Source organism: Perissodus microlepis, chromosome 18 (genome assembly GCF_051167445.1).
Source record: "Perissodus microlepis isolate ML-2025 ecotype Zambia chromosome 18, ASM5116744v1, whole genome shotgun sequence".
Classification (NCBI taxonomy): domain Eukaryota; kingdom Metazoa; phylum Chordata; class Actinopteri; order Cichliformes; family Cichlidae; genus Perissodus; species Perissodus microlepis.
The window spans coordinates 31379773-31399159 of NC_140478.1; the positions used below are offsets into that span (position 1 = coordinate 31379773).

At 41.9% G+C, this 19387-nt stretch overlaps 2 protein-coding genes across 2 annotated transcripts; both read right to left on the reverse strand.

Moving 5' to 3' along the window:
• Positions 1-111: 111 nt before the first annotated feature.
• Positions 112-14317, reverse strand: tmem71 (transmembrane protein 71). Its single transcript, XM_084912293.1, has 11 exons — positions 14044-14317; positions 10913-10981; positions 9708-9766; positions 9256-9298; positions 8955-9164; positions 6789-7051; positions 6512-6706; positions 6210-6276; positions 5584-5645; positions 4711-4760; positions 112-4621 (listed from the first exon to the last, which is right to left on the reverse strand). Exons 3-11 carry the CDS (start codon positions 9736-9738, stop codon positions 4598-4600), a joined length of 945 nt encoding a protein of 314 aa, XP_084768419.1. The 5' UTR covers positions 9739-9766; positions 10913-10981; positions 14044-14317; the 3' UTR covers positions 112-4597.
• Positions 14318-14811: 494 nt separating this feature from the next.
• ift57 (intraflagellar transport 57 homolog (Chlamydomonas)) lies at positions 14812-19024 on the reverse strand. The gene is made up of 11 exons (XM_084912252.1): positions 18517-19024; positions 17799-17973; positions 17519-17637; positions 17333-17423; positions 16906-16974; positions 16683-16805; positions 16376-16447; positions 15932-16063; positions 15732-15794; positions 15455-15521; positions 14812-15362 (listed from the first exon to the last, which is right to left on the reverse strand). Exons 1-11 carry the CDS (start codon positions 18669-18671, stop codon positions 15181-15183), a joined length of 1248 nt encoding a protein of 415 aa, XP_084768378.1. The 5' UTR covers positions 18672-19024; the 3' UTR covers positions 14812-15180.
• Between the last annotated feature and the right edge of the window lie 363 nt (positions 19025-19387).

Below are 19387 nucleotides of genomic sequence, written 5' to 3' on the forward strand. Positions count from 1 at the left end.
ACAGGTGTTAACTGACTACTCACACCTGAAAGCTGACATTTTATGAAACCGTGAAATCCATATGACCGTCAATTTAAATCCATTTAAAACAAGAAAAATACAGATACACAGTTTGTCTTTATAATATAGTTTAATGGATCATAAACATTCACCTTAGCCGAGACTAAATATAGCTGACAAAATCCCAAATACTGTAAAAGTTCATTCTCAAAGCACAGCGCCATCAACAGGCCAAAGGCTGATTTGCAGACTGAAACACAGCGATCCACACTGTAAGAAATAAGGATTACTTCATCCTTTAAACAGTCATTTCGGAGGCTGATATCAAACTGATTCACATGTATACATTCAGAATTTGTTCCTTTGCTTGAAGTTCAAATTAAATTTGAATTTGCGTCTTGTTTAAGGTGAAATTTTACAGTTTAACTTCCAGAGACTCAAAGTACGATAAAATACAATAAAAAAAAAGATACAATAAGTGCTGTTACAAGCAAGAATTCCACATTTGAAAATAAGTGCAGTCTATAGAAATTACAAAACTATTTACATTAACAGTAACTCCATATTTAGTAGCTGCTCCACACAGAATGTAAAATTTGTCTTTAAATCTATTTAAATTATTTTCCTCCTCAGAATTTTTCTGTCTTTTACTCTAAATTTTATATTTAGAAGAACACCATTAAAAACTTGATCCACTTTGAACTTTGTTTATTTAAAGCTGCACTGACCGATATTTGGCCAACAGGGGGCAGACCCAGAGAAACCATCTCTGGAGTTGCATTTTTAGCTCTGTTTTGGTCTCCTCCACCACCTGGAAAATATAGATTTTTGACCATAAAGCCAAAACTAGGATTTAGAAGAAGCTAAAAAAAACTTCACACAGCTGGAATTTACAACATTAAAAGCAAAACCTTTAACATTACAAAGATTTCATTGATCATTTGATCCATGATCTGTTCTTATACAAAAAGCATTAAGCGCAGCTTTAAATTCAAAGTTGAGCAGAGCAGTATTAAAAATATCAGTACAACACATTGATTGCTGTTCATTGATAAAGTACATGTGGTAATACATCACCTGTAATGTTATCTTTAAACAAATTTGGCACTTGGATTAATTAACAATAATTCCTGATTTATGAAGACAGGGAGAGAGTTAACCACAAAGATTCAGTCACACCAGAGCTGAACACCTTGAAACTTTAAACCTGGCTCCCTTAGTTGTGCTGGTAGTAATTAGCGATGAACGTTAAGTGCGTGATTAGCTAAAATGGAGGACTCTACCATAGCTTATTAACTTTATAAACATTACAACTGTCTTTTCTCGGAACTAGCTAGTTTGTCTGTATCTAGTTATAGTTTTATTTACCTTTATCAATTATATAATATAAATTGTAAAAGAGTGCCGTTAGCTTTAGCATTTCCTGGCTGATAAGAATACTAGCTGTTAGCTAAGCGTCTTTTAGGATTCACCGCAGTTATGCTGTTAACGTCCCACCAAGTCGAAAATAACTGTTATAAACGTTATTTCAGGCATCTAAAAAACCTTGAGATTTTGTTGAAAAGTGAAACATGAAAAGATGCTAACTAAAACTTTGATGCCAACTTTGCTTTTACTCTTTATCCAGATTTTAACCAGATCTTAGACAAAAGTAAAACAACGTGGCTTTTTTGGGGGCTGTTTTTGTTGGGTTTCTGTGCCCTCATCTGGTGTGACCGTTTTAACCCTTCATGCTACAGATGCGATGCCGAGTTCACGTCACATGAGAGGAACGTTGTCAGTGGAAAAGATTCCAGTCTTTATGGCTTGCTAGCATTAGTGAAAAATTCACAGCCGGAGTCTTATTATAGCATTCTAGGTGTGGATCTACACCTTAAATTGGTGTTTAACTACTTTAACCAACAGACTAGATAATAGTCTGATCTCGATAGTTTTCAGGATTAGGTCTCAGTTTTCCAGTTATAACTAAAACCCAGATGTTCACGTACACGTTAGAATCACATTTCTGTTAACTAATGCAGCTCCCATGTGACCTAACCCAGCATGATGAGGTTTTTTGTTTTCTTTTTTTTATCCTAAAGGCTTCAAATGATCTGAACATGAAGAGTGAAACATTTCTCTGCTCCGCTAGTCAGTTTCCACAAACTTTATCACTCATGTTTCGGCTTCATACCAGAGGAGCTGATTTGTGCTGCTGGAGGACCCAAAGCAGAGATCATCTCCTCCTTCTTCACTCTTGGCGTAGTTTGAGGCCCAAACATGACTCAGTTTTTAAAAACTTTATAAGACAAAACATCTCGTAAAGCGCTACAGTACTTGGGTTTTCTTACAAAGCTTCTACAGCGAGTATTTTGACTTTAAGAGTTCTCTCCCAAATCCACAAACGTTCTCCCAGCTTATTGTTGAGTTTCTTCCATTTTCTGGAATTATTGCTCCTTATAAAGGCAAATTTGCTTTTAAAAATAAGAGCTTTATATGTGTTTGTGTAACCAGGTCATAAATAACATATTTGAACCTTCGACCTGTACGGATTACGTTTGTACCACATTAAAGTCTCCCAAGAATCAGACAAAAACAAACGGAGTGAAAGAAACCACTCAAAGGCAGAATGTTTGAACTTTATCTGCGTTTCTCACCTTTCTGCCTCTGTTCAACATATCTGTCAGTGCGTTTCAACAGCATCTCAGGGTTCCCTTTATTATTATCAGCATGTGAGCACTGCTGGCTGATTGAAGGCACCTAACAGCTGAAGAGTTTTACCACAAAATGCTGCAGAGAACAACTCTATCTGAAAATAGCTCTTTAACATTAAATATACACAATTTTCAAGCGTTTACTGCAAATTAAATGTGAGAATTTTCCTTCTGTAACAACCTCACATGGTTTCTAGTGGCCAAGAGATCAGCAAATGCATAATGGACACGACTGTTACCCATTTTCTTTAAAACTGGGAAATAACCCAGATCAAATATATTTGGCCCGGATTCAGGCTAGATCCATCTTAAGTTCTGGACCGGATCCGTGCAACGGACCTGAGCTGGTGTCTTTTAGCACAACGGCCCAATACCGGTACGGATGCATTTTAATGATGTAAGTCAGCTGCGGGCCAGATCCGTACCATATGATGAGTATGTATTTCCTGATCCATTACCCAAATTTGGGCCAGATCCTGGAAATGAGCCTCTATGCTATGAGGTGGTTCTTGTCCAAGGAAGGTTTGGAAGGCAGCAGATTCAAAGTGCTTCAGGAGGATTCAGGAGTTCTTGTGGAGGTCTAAGCAGGCATCCAAGGACCTTATTGGTTTATAAAAAGCCCAGAAGCCTCAATATTGTTCTCGACATTCTTCATCCAGCTAAAGATGTTCTAAACCCGGGGTGGGGAAATCCAGGCATCACGGGCCGGAGTCCTGCAGGATTTAGATGCGTCCTTGATCCAACACAGCTGATCTAATTGGCTAAATGACCTCCTCAACATGTTTTGAAGTTCTCCAGAGGCCTGCTAATGAACTAATCATTTGATTCAGGTTTGTTGACCCAGGGTGAGATCTAAAACCTGCAGGACACCGGCCCTTGAGGCCTGGAGTTGGACACCTCTGCTCAAAACAGTCCTGAGAAGATTCTTAAAGTAGATGATTGTTAGCTGTTTGAGAGTCCGGTGGAGAATTGAGAGGACCTTCTGGAGGTCTGTTTGCTTTAACGGCCTCTGCTGGTTTCATAAACTCCCATTTATCTGACTGTGATCAATCAGGATGATTTACTGGACACTATGGCCCCGCCCACTGACCTGTCATCAAGCGATGTCAGCAAATTAAACCTGGCGATGATTTTATAGATGTAAGAAAGTATTTTGTACCAGTAAAATTACCAGGAATTCAGGAATCCAGCTTTCACAATAAAATCTGAGCTGAACTTTAATGTGAAAATACTGTGTTTGTGGGTATTTTATTTTGTAGTAAAACTCTTCGTTCTGTTTATTCTGGAGGGAAAAAATGGCACTTTTATAGCCTCCAGGTGATTTTTGTGCATTTGGTTTTTATACAAAGTCACAGCTCTTATTTTTATTTATTTTTTGCCCTTTAACCCTGAAAATGTTTTGCAGACATTAAACGTCTGACGTTTGGTCACTTTGGAACGCTCAAAAAAGCCAAGATCACCTACAAACCAAAGAAAGAAGACACTCCTAAAATACATCGGCTACATTTTGAGTTGATATGAATGTTTTTAGCTTTCTAAGCTGCTAAACTACTAACATGTGCCACTGAGCTCCAACACTTTAATAACAACTTTTTTCCAGCTAGAAGACATTTCATGGCTTAAATCTGACTAAAAGCACGAAGCAGCCTCCTGCTCTGCGTGTACATTTCAACGTAAAGATGACACATTTTTAAAAATGTTGTGAATACAAAAATCTCTTTTAAGGAGTGATTTTTGTTTTAAAAGGAGAAATGTTTGCTCTAAAATGTTTTCTGGAGCTCAGATTATTTTGTGCACCTCACATGCAAACATAAAGTGAAATAATAGTCAGAATCTAACGTTTCTGCTGAGTCCCGTCCGACCTTTTCGCCTTCTCCTCCTTCAGGTTCTCCAGACGCGTTTCCTCACTCGTTTCTCGACGTGATGTCCTGAAACCGAATCAGTGGCAGCTGTTAAAACTCGTTTGTCTCCTCTGCAGCTCAAATGTGAGAAACCAAGTTTCTGATTTCAGACTCACCTCTGTCTTCGCCCTCCTCCACTCGCCCAGCGGGCCCGACTTTGTCAGGACTGAAAGAAACGAGAGCAGTGACGTGTTAAAATCACCAAAACAAAATCAGATTCGTGCTCTGCTGGCAGATTAAAAGACTGCATTCATCTCTCTGGATTTTAAACAAGTTGCAGTCGTTTCGGCTTTTTTTGGAAGACAAACTGATCATTTTATATAATAAAAAATAATACAGTTGTAGAGAAATGTAGTCGTCTGTCCTTTGCTTCAGTCTGTGGTTTTGATTTTAAGGCTGTGGGGCGCCTCTTATCAATCAGCTGATACATTTATTTACAAATTTTAAACACTTAAAGCTGGTATTTGGGAAACGAACGAAGGTCTGAAGCTGTAATTACCAGCTTGTCATAAACAAGTTAAATGTAAATATTTGAAGACTTTGAGAGTCTTTATAACCAGTTTAAGTTAAAAGGCCAAACTGGGCCAAACTGGTATCACTCGTGCTCCAACAGCAGTGGTTGAAACAAATAGTGAGCTGCAGGTGACTGCAGTTTTAAAGCAGCATTTAAAAAACAACTTTCTCATTAATTACAAAAAACAGCCAAAGCAGGGAGCTGGAAGTATAGTGGAAACATCCAAGTAAAGTAATGACTCTCACTGCCAGCAGGGGGAGACAAACGTCTTATTTCTGTTTAAAGGCAGCCTGTAGTGATGAAGAGCGGCTCCATTCACACCAGTGTGGATGTAAAACAGGGATTTGCACTGTGGGCCAAATAAACTTCTGCAAACTGAATAATTCACGGGTCACAGCTGGACCTCTGACTGAGTTTCTGTTACCCGAAGACAAAAGATCTTTAATCACTGAACAGAAATGTCTTTGATACTCACGCATACATGTTGTGATCATCATGAAGACGGTTGACGTGACAGTCGCGCTCCACCACAAACACCTGCAAAACAACGGTCTTTGAACACATGTAGACGGGACAAAACATGGAGGCAGCTTCAGGTCTGAAACATGAAGCCAGTGTTGAGGCGTCTTAGAGCGTATTCTTTTTAAAGGCCACCAGGGGGCGACACTTACTTAGAAAACTGTGGGAAAGCATCTCTGTGACGATGTTATAGGCTCAGTCACTAGTTTAAAAAGATGCATCTTATTTTGACACTTTTATTTCCAGAGTGAGTAAGGACGTAAAATGGGATATTCTCATTGGTTGATGAGTGTGCAGTTTCTCAGTGAGACCCGCCCCTCACTCAGAAATAAGAGAAACAAACACGTTTTTAACTTTTATATACTTTTTAGAACCCTTAATAAATAAATTGTGTTTCTGCTTCTATGATGCATTTAGCTGCTGCAGCTTTCTAAACTTAACTGAACGGACAGATGAGGCATTTTCAGATCCTCGATCGGCTTCAGGAAGATTTTCTGGGAGACTTAAAGAGATTTTCTTGGTTCATGCTGATCAAACAATCAAAGTGCTCTGAAAAAACTAAATTAGGAACTGAGGTCTCACCCCGAGTACAGAGCTGTGAAGATGAAGACGGTGAAGACGAGAAGGAGGAGGGCCTTCATCGTGAACCCTGAAACAGAAAGAAGAATAACTCAGGTGAGGCGAACAGAGGTCGAGCTTTGTGGTGGAGATCGTGGGTGTTAGTTTTGTGTCTTTGGTGGTTTCTGCAGATAAAAATCATCAAATGTTTTTCATTCAGCATTAAAGTGGAGTGTGATGAATGAAAACGTAGAGATTCAGACTGGATCTGGGCAGGCTGCTATGAGTCTCTGCAGGCCTCTGACATCAGAGACCCTGCGGCTCACCTGTGGGCTCAGGTGACGCCTGACAGCAGCAGGTGTTGGTGTAGAAAGGTGAAGGAGGCGGGACTTCGGAGAGGCTGCCCAGCGACTGGGTGAAACGCTCCTTTGACTGACAGATCTCAGAGCAAATCTCCTCGTGGATCAGGAGATTTGGAGGCGGAGCTTCTTTGTCGGGAGGAGTCGGGACCTCAGTGGAGTCTGAAAGAAAAAAAAAAATCATTGTTCATCGTTGTCCAAGTTAATTTGAGCGTACTCGCCCTTTAAGCAGCCGGTTACCCACCGTACGTGAAGGCGCGGCTCTCCTCCAGCTCAGTGCTGTTGAGCGGCGACCAGTACTCGTCCAGACAGGCCGGACCATCGGGGCTGCTCCTGGACCAGTCCAGGTCATGGTCCTGGTCAACTTCCTGCTTCTGGTTCCAGTTGTTCCCTGTCCCGAAAACACCTCTGAAGACTTTCTCATCGAGCCACGACTGGCAGCTCTCCGTGACATCGCTCAGCAGGCGAACCAGCGAGCTGCGAGGTCGCCGCCTGCGCCGGAAAACCCTGAAGGAAAAATGAGTGTTCAGACACGTGTGTGGGTTTGAGGTCCTTTGGCATGTTCCGAGTTATTTTGAACTTTGTTTTTTGTCATTTTGAGGAATTTGTGTCTCTTTGCACAGAAAAGATGAACAAAATGACATAAAACAACATCAAAGTGAAACATAGAAATCCACAAAGAGCTAAAGAACGAGACCCCCAACAAAAAACCTCAAACCCAACAAAGTGGGTTAAAGTGCAGAAAGTGACCAAAAGCAACTCGAGTGTGAAAACACTTCCTCAGAGAATGACCACAGCCTGACAAAAATAACCACAATGTGATTTGAAACAACAGGAAGTGACCAAATCTGAGCGCAGCGGCCTGCTCTGTCTGACTGCACACCAAGAAATAAACGTCAGGAACAACATTTAATCGAATTTTAAAGTAAAGTAAGACTTTTAGTTGTTATTAAAAGATGAACTCTGCAAACACATCAAGGCTTCACCTGTGAACACAGAGTTCATGTAACAGAACAAAGACACTTTTCTCATGTTGATGGCAAAGTGTTCAATAACATGGGGTCTCCTAGCAACAGTGATCAATGACATCACACACCCTGGTCCCCGAGAGCAGCTAATGTCAGGTCTGAAGTATTTACAGCTTTAAAACCTACCCGACATATGCCGAACGGCTCACTCTGATTGGCTGTTGGAGGTGACCTCACCGCTTTAAAGAGGTGTGTGTGTGTTTAACAGCTGTCATACATTTGTACGACCACGAGACGTTATTTTCCTGTTGCTGATGTAAAATAATCCTGAGTGTGGACCGAAGGGAGGAAAATGTTATGGAACGAAGGTTTTTCCAAACTTTGTTAAGCGTTTGGTGAATGTCACAAAGCGTTTGGCGTTCAGTTCTCTCAGCTCTGTAATTGCAGCTGATGTCATCGATCATTTTCTCCAAAAAAAACATGTAAAAAGACTTTTTCTCAGTCTTTGGTAACAAAAACGTTAGCAACGTTAAACTTCTTGTGATGCTGTAAAATGCAGTAAACGCAGTCTGTTAGCTGCATTTCTTGGTATAAACTCTCCTTTGGTTAATGAAATCAAACTAACTCTGAGGCAGAGTTTGAGCTAAACACAGTCCAGATTTTTACAATCCCAAAAAACTGTTGGGACTGTTCATCCATGTGTTTCAATGAAGTTTAACATCCAGGTGTTCACGAAAAAGAAGATTTACGAGTTCAGAAAGTTAGCAGGAAGTTAGCTTGCTCGTTTGCATGTAAAGGCACAGCTCTGATTTCACTTTGGAGGTAAATAAAAACAGAAAACCAAACAACAGTGATGTTTGTAGCGTCCGTAAAGTTAGACGAATTGATCCACCATTTTGGACGTGTGCCAATTGTGGTAGCAGAGTAGGATCAATGAATAAAACCTGGTCACACAGGCCAAGAGACTGGTCTGCAACCGTTTAGCAACCACAATTCGTAAAGAAAAAAATCCCCAACCGGTTGTGAGTGGATGCTGGAGGTTAATGACAGTGGCTGGGAAAATGACTGTTAAAGCCCCAGTAACACAGACTGGTCAGTGACCACCTGGCAACCAACTGTTGTTAGGGAAAACGTGTATTCCCCTACTGGCTTCGGTTGCCAGCATCTTGCTGCGGTTGTAGTTTGAATGAAAGTGACCGACTGTAGTGTTGCATTGTCTGTAAATACTCTCCAACTACGAGCTGAGCATTGGCAAAACTTCAAGAAGTGTGACACAAACAGGAAATGGAGATAGTTCGCTTTCAAAATAAAAGTCACAACTTTTACTTGTGCATAAACGTGGAACGAGCGAGCTCACTGAAACAAAGTTTTTTCTGCTTCCAGATCTCAGGTAAAAACAGTCTAAATAAATGGGAGCCTCCTGGTCTACCTGCTGCTCTCACCTGTGCAGGTTCTCCTTGTAGGAGACGCTGGTTTTGCAGGGCGTCAGTGACACGTTGCCCTCGTTGTCCCAGGAGAAGCTGTCCTCTGTCACGTCATAGTATCCATTGGTGAGGAGGCGTGGCGAGCGGCGGCAGCAGCAGGGCTCGCTGCCGTGCGCTGAGGTGTAGCAGATGTAGGAGGAGTCGGGAGAGAGCAGAGACACGTCGAGGCTGCAGGAGAGAGACCAGCAAAGGCTTTTCAAACTCCTCCTGCTGAGACTTCACACGTTCATCAGAAACAGGAAATAAACGATGCTTTTACCTCTGACAGTGACTGTTCCTCAACCTTCGCTTGACTGGAGAACCTGAGCGGCAGAAAAGACCATCAGAGTTACACACACACACACACACACACACACACACACACACACACACACACTGGTTTCTAAATACAGACGACTTTTATCAGCATGAAGAGGCACAGGGCATTCTTGGGTAAATCTGCTCAGAGGACTAGATGAAGATAAAAGCTGAGCAGGAATGTGACAGACGGGCAGCAAAGTGCCGCACAGAGCTCGTCTGAGGAGCTAAAATCAGATCTGTGGAGCCGCTAAAAGCTTTAGTTTGGTTTCCGATCATTTTTCACATCCATAACAGTTTGAACGGTTCGAATAGGCAAAAAGAAAATTTGCTACAATGTCGTAATAAAGTCCCAGAATAAAAATAAAGTGTTGGTGAACGTGGTCGGTGATGTCGGTGATGTCGGTGACGTACTTGTGACGGCGCCGGAGAAGAACAGAGCCATGTTTGTCTGCAGAGTGGCGTCCGAGGATCTGCGAAGCACATGAGAAACCAAACAGCTGTCGGTGAGAAACAGGCAGATGTTTTTCTAACAAATCTTTTCAATGAAAGGCCAAAACCAGCAGAGAGAGCGCCTCTCCAACCCTCCTGACCTCAGACACGACCAGTCTCACACTGAACGCCGTCAGCTGACAGCTGCTCTTTCAGCGAGACACTCTTATTTTTATTGTGATTTAGTGAATTTTATTGTGTTATTTAAGCTTTTTACATCACATTTTATTGGATCTTATTAAAAACTATACTTATTTTAACATTTATCAGATTTTTTACTTTCTTTTTAAACTTCATATTATTACATTAACTTTTCCCTTTTTTGTATTTATGCAAAACATATATACTTACTTATTTTATGATATATGTTACAATATTATTTATTATTTACTTTATCTTTTTCTTTTTTTTTACTTTTATTGATTTAAAAAATTATAGTGATTTTATTTGTATTAAAATTTGAACATAATGAGCTCATTCACTTTAAAACTGAATTGAATTATTTTTTCTTTTTAACTGAGATCCTTTCTTCGTGGAATCTTTATTGAACTTCTATTTTATTGCATTTGTCTGAGCTACTCTGGCTTGTGTCTATTGTTTTTACAGGAATTTCCAAACTTTTGGGATAAAAAAAAAGCACATTTGATCTTTCCTCTGTCTCTATTTAAAGTTCCTGTTGTTGGGGTCTATTTTCAGCGGTGGATTAATCTGCACTCTTTGGTGTAGTGAGTATTTCTAGCAGCAGGATTTTGTGCGTGTGTGAGAGTCTGAGTAAACCACAGAGTGTGTGTTCATAAAGGAAGTTGTTGTTGTGTATCTGAGCTGGAGCTCACAGACATTTCTCAGACTTTTACACACAGTTTTTATTAGTCGACTCAATTTTTGCTGGTTTGACTCCCAACGAGAAGAAAAATCTAGAAAATCCAAAAGAAATCTTGTTTTTCTTTCTGTGACTTCAGCTCTTTAAAAATCCTCCTTCCTGTCTGATCTGCTCCTCAGCAAAGCTTCACTCAGTTCAGCTGAATCTCTGCAGTCTGAGCACTCGAGGGATTAACTGGAGCTAATCTGAGCTAATCTAATCCAGACTGATCAGGATATTTATAACAGGCTCTGTTTTTGGGCCTTACCTTTAAAGTTGCTCTTTGTTCTCTGCTGCGCTTCTCTCACATCCTGCAGAGACGCAGCCTGAGAGCAGACTGCAGAAAGAAAAACAGACGCTGTGACTCTGAGCTCACGCTTCCTGTTAACCCTTCATCAGCTGACCGACACACACACGCACGCACACGTGCACACACACAAACAGGAAACGAGTTTGTATACACTATCGTCTCTGTACGAGAGACACAGACGTTAGACAAAGAGCCGGTGAGTGTGATGGTTTGTTAACAGGAAGCTCTGAGGGACGAAAGCTTCTGCACAAACTGAAGCACATCATCACATTTGGATCCCACATCGTGTTTCGTGGATAACGAGCCTTCGTGGCAGGATGAGAAAAGAACACAACAAGAGGCCGAGGACGAAGGCCCGGGGGATCTGATGAAGAGGAGTCATCAGCAGGCTGAGTGGCTCTGATTTGAACACACAGACTGTTAGAGGGCAGTGAACAGAGGCGCTCTGTGTCACAGCGAATAGATGAGGAGGAGGAGGAGGAGCCTGGGGCTCGCCTTTCTCTGCTCCTCCTCAAGATTCAAAAGAAAACCCGTCTGGCGTCCGGTTAACGTCCACTCAGCAGCGAGACTCAATGATGAAGGTTCAGCTCTCCAAAAACAAAACAAGAGAAGGAAGCGGCGTGAGCTCGGAGGGAAGAAGAAACACTTCTCATCTGCTACACGTCAGCGCAAACATCCGAAAGATTTCTGATGTTTTTAAACTTTTTTGTGTAAACCTGCAGATTATAATCTGAAGAGTTTATCACAGGGTGTCAAACTCTTCTCAGTCCATGATGCTAGCAACCACATACAGCACAGCTGCACACCTGAGCACCTGTAAACCAATAAAAACAGGCCCCTCTGAACTGTTTAAACGGATTTAAAATGCTTCCGTCCATCCCTGAAACTGAGGAGGAAAAATATGTTTTTTAAAAATTTTACTCTCAGTTTTTTTATGCGTTAGGTCAGTGTGATGTCACAAAGAGATTTTTCAGCCGTGGCGCCTTCGTGGCGCTTTAAGTGGTGCACATTGGGTACTGCCTGTGAGTAAAACAATAACCTGATGCTGGTTCAGCCTCTGAAGGATTTTAAACGTTCCTCGTCCTGCGCAGCTCTTGCAAAGCTGCGAGTGGGCCGGGCTGCAGGCTCTGGTGGGTCTGCCGTGGGCCTCGGACTCTATGTTTATCCTCTGGACAGCAGCGTTTACATTTTATTAATTCTGCTGTTTACGACTTCCGCCTGAGAGGAACAAAAACATTCAAATAAAAGATTTTTCCTGTTCTGGGAAAAAGTAAAAAGGACTTTTTTCCCCATGAGGCTTCAGTACAAACCGAGATAAAGACAGACTTTTTATGTCAAACTACACGATCCGATCTGGAAATATCTCGGAATCATGATTTGTGTTACGATCGATCCCTCTGGGTTTGTGTCAGGAAGGACAAAACGCTGCCAGATCAAACATGCGGCGGCTGCTGTGGCGAGCCGCGTGAGTAAAGGAGCATCTTTGATTTTCACGTCGTCCTTCCTGCTCTGCTGAGTTTAGATGGAGAAAACAAACATGGATGCATGTTTGTTTAAACAGAACAAGTCGAAAATAAATAATTATGTTTATTTCAGTTTATGTTGACTGAAATCAGCAGAGGAGGAGAGGTTTGGACTACAGTCTGTGAACTCATGCACCTCTGAACTCTCTGGGATTTCTGTGTGATCAGAAAACTGCCTGCTGGCAACTTTTCACTGAAAACGCAGATATTTATTGAACTGCTTTCATCGTTTTTTAAGAATCAGAGAGATTTTTAATCAAAGAACATTTGATGGTCGCAGCTTTTCAGATGTGACTGTTTGTTTCTTTTCATCTTTTTCACTTTGGAGTTTCAACTGTTTTCAATCAGGACAGTTATGAGTACATTCACTAAAAAAAGATGATTTGAATCTCTACATTTGACTTCTGTGAACGTTTTTCCTTCTTTTGTTTGATTTTACGTCGTATTTTGTGTTTCTGATATTTTCCTGTCGCTGCAGCAGCAGGTTGGTCTCTCCTGTAAAAGTGCTTCTGATGCATCATTTAAAATAATAATATATAATATTTACTTCATGGTGATCTAATAAAAGTAAATATTAACATTAGGGGCAGGAATAGCTCCATGTCCCCATGATCGGAGGGCGGGGTTTCGATTCCCCTGAGGTACCCCTGAGCAAGGTACCCCCGAGCAGCCAATGGCTGCCCACTGCTTCACTAAGTGAGTGGTTTAAATGCAGAGAGGAATTTCCCCACGGGGATCAATAAAGTATACAAAAAAAAAAGGCTTCAGCTGTTATGTGGATGTTCGTATAGCTTCCTGTTTCTGTATTGAGACTAAAGATAATCTAAATTATTTAATAATAACTGAATCCCCCCTCTGTGCCCCCTTTATGGATTCTTCCCATCCCGTGTTTCCCAGCATGCCTTGCAGCAGCAGGCTGGTCTGTGCTGGAGCTGCTGATGTTGGAGGAAAACGCGTCAAAAACGGAAGAAACCATTTTCCACCTTCAGACACTCAGACTTCTTCAATTTGCTGTTTCAGCTCTAAAATCACTTTTCATGTGAATCTGAGGATTTTTGTTTAGTTTCGTTAATAATGAGGAACAATAATGAGCTCGAGCTTCATTACTGCTCGTCCTCATTGTTGAGCATTTCTGTGTCATATTCCTGTAACACACTAACTTTGAGCTGTTCGGTTATTATTTAAGATTTTTTCACACTTTACTGGTTTAAAATGATCCGAATTCTTCAGAATATCCTGTAAACGCTTTGATCTCCGCGTTTTTCCCACGTGATGCACCCCTGATCATTCCTGAAATATTCCCACTATAAAATATCTGTGGTGTAATTTTACTCTGATACACATAATACTGAAAACAACCCGGAATTACAGTTTTTATTATCGTGTAAATAAACAGAAATAATAAAAGAAGCTTTATGAACATAAACAAGTTTATTTTTCTTTTAGGATGAAATTAAAGTTTGCATAAATATCCAGCCCGTTAAAAAACGGCTGTTTGAGTTTGTTAAGTTGGATCAGCAGCAGAAAAACAGACAAAGAAACAAACGGGACTGAAGCTCAACTCACCGATCACTTTTCCTCCTTTTTTTGTCCGGAAGTGCAGAAAAATCTTCTTCCGGACGCTGAACCTTTTTCGTTTTTCCTTTTCGTATTTTTTCTTCAAGACTTTCGCTTTGAAACCTTCACATTTCGTCTCCAGGAGGATAAAAACAAGTCTCCAGCTCGCAGCTGTCACTCTGCCTCGCCCACACCAGGAAGCAGCAGCTGCCGTCAAATTAAAACACGTATGGTTTTCAAAGTAAAAGCACCAAGCGAGACAAAAATATTTAAAGTAACTACGCAAAACTGATAATTACTGAATAAAACATATATTCGTGCAGGTTTTTCTTCTTTATGTCCACGCAGATCTCTGTTAGGAAGCCAGCTGCTTTAGCGTCTAACCTTTCAGACAACTTTCTTCTGATTGGCTGCCCCTCACAAAAACAGTCGGTGGGGCTTCTGTGTGCCTGACATGACCATACGAGGATTCTTCCCTCTCCCTGAAATTACGCAGGTCTACAAGTTAAAAAATGAAAAAAGGTTTGTGTGTTTCTAATTTTCAGCCTCATCTAGAGACAAACACATGTGAAGAGATAAACGCAGAGTTTAGTTCAATATAAATAAAATGTTTCCTAAACTTAGATTTATTATTCAGTAAATGTTCCAGCTTTCATCAAGAAACGTTTAAAGTATTCTAATGTGAAGGTGTTTTATGTTGAAGGTCCAAAACACAACTTCCTGTTTATCCTTAATCAGCTGCTGCTGATGAAATAAAATTCCCTGGAGTCAAAATGGTTGATTTTCTGTTTTTTAAGGTTTTATTTTGTGTTTACAATATTTAGTAGAAAAATAAAAACTATGCTAACTAAAGATTAAATTGTGCTTCGATTATTATACTTTTAAAAGTTCAATAACAAGCCCTTTATCTGCAACTCTGGCGCCATCTGGTGGTCAATCCGATTAATGGATTTGAATCATTGAGCTTAACAGAGAAATTCTTTAAGTTTATAAAAATCCCTCAAAGACATAAAAACATCCATTACAGGAAATGGAAAAATATGTTGGTTATAAATAGATGTGACGACATTTTTTGGTTTCCTGAGCCTTTCAGGTCCTTTTAGAGGAGTTGGACCTCGCCGGGTTTTTCGGGTCTAGGCTGCTGCGCTAGGCGAACAGCCCAGCGGCGGGCTCGGGGATGTTGGTGGCGTGCATGTCTCGCGTCATGTTGGACTTCTCCTTGAGTTTGGCCTGAAGCAGCGTGTGCTCCACCACGCCGATCCGCACGTCCATCTGAATGATCTCCTGCTTCAGCTTCGTCAGGCTCTGCTTGATTTTCACCACCGGAGCTGCAAAAGCAGAAGAAGAAGAAGAAGCGGAGAGGTCAGCACTGCGGCAGGGCCGGAGTCAAAACCGAGCACTGTGACCAGATTCACCTCACCTCCGTCAGACATGCTGCTGCCTTTCTCCTCCATCTCCTGCTTCACCTTCTCCAGCTCCTCGCTGATCTGAAATAAACAGAAGAATTTCAAATTAAAACACAAGAACAATTCTCACATATAAAGGTTCAAATAATCTCTAATAATAAGTAATAGTTATTATTATTAAATAAACTGAGGACAGTGAAATCTGATGTTTTATTACTATCAGCTTGCTTTTTTCACCCGCTGCTGTTAAAATGATTTTATTGATGAATTAAACGTGGTGCGTTCACTGACCTCGGCCAGCACTCTGGTTCTCTCCGTCACTCCTCCGCTGGCCTGCTGGTAGCGCTCTCTGGCCTGAAGGATGACAGGAGTTACTGAACTGACTGTTTCCACACATTCTGACATTGAGACAGTTTCAAACTGGAATTAACGTGAACTCAAACGTATCGCGATGACGTGAACGAATCAGGAACGTTCAGCTCCGGGTTTACCTTGCTGAGTTTGGCCTGGGCGCTGCGGTACTCCTGGATCAGATGCTCCAGCTGGTTGTTGATGTACTTCTCTCTGCTGCTCACCTTCTCCAGCGTCTTCCCGATGTCCTCCTGTAGCTTGTCCAGGTGACTCTGCAGAGACGACGAAGAATGACGTCATGTTTAGTTTCACTCCATGAACTTATTTTGTTTTCATCTTTCTCCAGAATTATTGAAACAGTCCTCAGGATGTTTGTCTCTGTGGTTAATGGGAGATTCGCTGAACATGGAAACATCCGTTTCTCCTTCTTCTTTGATTTAGTTTATTTAATTAAAGCTGGCTGATTGATAATATTCTTTATGTGTGACTGAAATAAGATAATACTTCTTGTTTGTCCCGTCCGATGACAGTGAGAGGCTGCAGGGAGGACATAACATGATGATGAAGCGGGTCAGTGAACGCACCTTGGCCTCCTTGAGTGAGGACTGGATCCCGTCTCTGTGCTGGTGCATCTGGTCCACGTGGACCCTCCAGTCCTGCAGGACCAACACAGACCAGAGAGTGAGAGCCACTAACACTGACAGCCAACCAGAGAGCATGCTGGGAAACTGCAGGTAACCTTCAAAGCCTTCAGTCGTTCATACAGAAACAAAAGCTTGTTACGATCACTCTGGACGAGTGTGAAGCTCCGGCAGAGTGAAGCGTCTTTCACTTCATCTCACATCTGGCGGAAGCTCCGACACCTCAGGTGAGCGCCAGGCGAGCGCCTACCTTGTTGTCGGTCCTGATGGTGACTTTGAGTTGCGGCAGGACTCGCTCCACTTCCAGGTTCCACTCTGTCGCGTCGACCGTCGACTCCAGGATCTCGTCGGGTTTGGAGGACGTCTCAGCTTCCTGCCAGAAAACAGACACCGCGGCGAGTTCAAAGCTCGGAGCGAACGTGAGAGCGTGAAAGTGGAAATTATGATGTAATCTTATTCTGAGGTGATCTCACAGTGTGAGTGCTTCGTAACTTCAGAGCCTCCAGGTCCATCACGTTCTCCTCCTCCTCGTCCGCTTCGTCCTGGTCACACACAAAACAATCATGAGATGTGAAGACGATTCATGGCTCGACCCGCGCAGCGCTGAGCATTAAAAACACCCAAAACACGGTCATGACAATATATTCGATTATGATTTCTGCTCTAAAGTATGATGGACTTTATAAAACGAGGGAAATATTTTGTAATAAAATACATGAAATTATGTTTTTAAAATAAAAGTGTGAGGATGTTTTATTTTGAAATCTATTCCCTGATTTCCTCTCAGTGTTTGGTGATCTCTGACAGAGGTGCAGGAAACCACCGCAGTAAAAACAGATTCATCCTGTAAGTGTGCCGAACGGAAAAGAAGAGGAAGTTAGACGAATGCGGAACACCTACGATCAGCTCCTCCTCCACTTTCCTGAGCGTGAGCTCGGCGTCGTCCTCCACCACAGACTCTTCTTCTGTGTTTTCTGATGGGTAGTTTGTCCTGAAACAGAGACAGAAAGAAGTAAAAAAAAAAACTTCTATAAACACAGAAGCAACAAAAGCAGCCTGACGAAAAGAAGAAAACAGACGGCATACTTCCTGAAGGTGAAGCCTCTCTTCCTGAGCGCCTCCTCAGCCAGTCGGTCCAGCACGAAGCAGACGTACTCGCCTGAGCCCGACTTCAGTTTGGAGGGCGGGAAGTCCACCTTAACACCCTGAAAAACAGAGGAGGAATTTAAAAAAGCGTCAAACTCTTCTTGTTTAACGGAAGCTCCCGCCTTCGCACAATCGGTCAGATTTATCAAAGCACAAACAAATGAACTCCAGACATATCAAAGCTCATTTCCAGCTTCTAAACTCTTTCTGTGTGACTCACAAAGGCCCGCAGTTCTGCCAGGATGTTGGACACGGTGGCGTTGGGTTCGTCGTACTCCTGCGGCTCGGTAAACGGCCTCCCCGCCACATTGATGAGCCACGCTGTGATGATGGTGAACATGTAGAACTGCTCGCCGGGATTAGACGCCAGGTATGGACTGGAGACGAAGTAATGCCTGCACGGAGAAAGCAGAGGGGACTGAAGGGTTTTCCTTCACTGTGCACAACATCAAATCACCACAAACACTGGAAACAAGCCTGGATTTCATTTTATTTTTATGCAATACTTTGTCTGGGTTGATCGATCAATCAACAGAAAATAACAGAATAAAGATCAAGAACTGAAACGCTGCATTGTCCCAACAAATGAATTAATAGCAGAAGAGCACTCTTATTCAACATCTTCTTGCTTCAGTCGCTCAGAGCTTTGACAGAAGTGAGGGTTGTAGGCGGCTCTCTCTCCACCACAACGGTCCAGTACAATGCCAAGGCCACACAAACCCTCAACATCATACTTGAACTCCATCACTTTCCTCCAACCAGAGGGATGAATGAACAACACAATCACTTATCTTTAGGACGTGTCTGTGTTTTTATCTCATTATATTTTTGTAAACGTTTGAGAAGGAAAACTACTAGTTACACACTTCGATTGTTTTTTTCTGCTTCTAAATCCTAAAAAGGACACCGTACTTACATCCCAACTATGCGCTTCTTACCTGGACAGGTTTTTCATGTTGTGTTTGCCCAGAACCTCCTCCTCATAGTTGAGTGCATTCAGCTTCTCCAGCAGGCTCTCCATCACTGCGACCCCCCGGTAAGCCGCTCCGGGCCCTCGGTCCTCCTCGTCGCCGCGTCTGCCGTCCTCAGCCATCCTGCAAGTTTCACGTTTGCGTGGAAAATGTAAAAACCTAGCACCTTTAGCAGATTAGCACTGCTAACCTGCTAGCGGTGTTTGTTTGGCTTCTGTTGTCAGGCAACCGAAAGCTAACCAGCTAAGCGGCTAGCTGACGTTAGCAGATAGCGACTTCGTCATAACATTTTAAACACTGGTTTAAACTCAGTCATTGGTCACATTTCTTTTATAAGCTGTATCAATATCCACAGTTTGGAGAAAAGGTGTATAAAATGACAGTCTGAATCCTCTCAGTGCCGCGTTAGATGCTGCCGTTAGATTAGCTCCCTTCTTTGTGTCGGCTAGAAAACATCGCAACAGCGACCTCCGCAGGCTGGAGTGTGTGCTTAAAAACGGTATTTCCAATATCCAAAGATTAAAAGCTCCCCCTAAACTGAATATATACACACACACACACAATCTGGTGCCAAACACATTTTGCTCTTTCAAAACCACCTCTATAAATTCTCTATAGGCTCCTCTTGTTCATGTATATCTTTCATCTGTTTCTTTGTTAATTTCTATTTGTGTTATTTCAGTTATTATATTGTATGTGGTGTACATTATGACAGCGTCTAAGGCAGGGTGGGGGAAGGATAGGATATGTAATAAAAGGATAGAAATGCACAATATATCGCCAACTGCTGCACCTGGAACACAAAAAGGAGAAAATACGCAGCTACATAAATTATCAA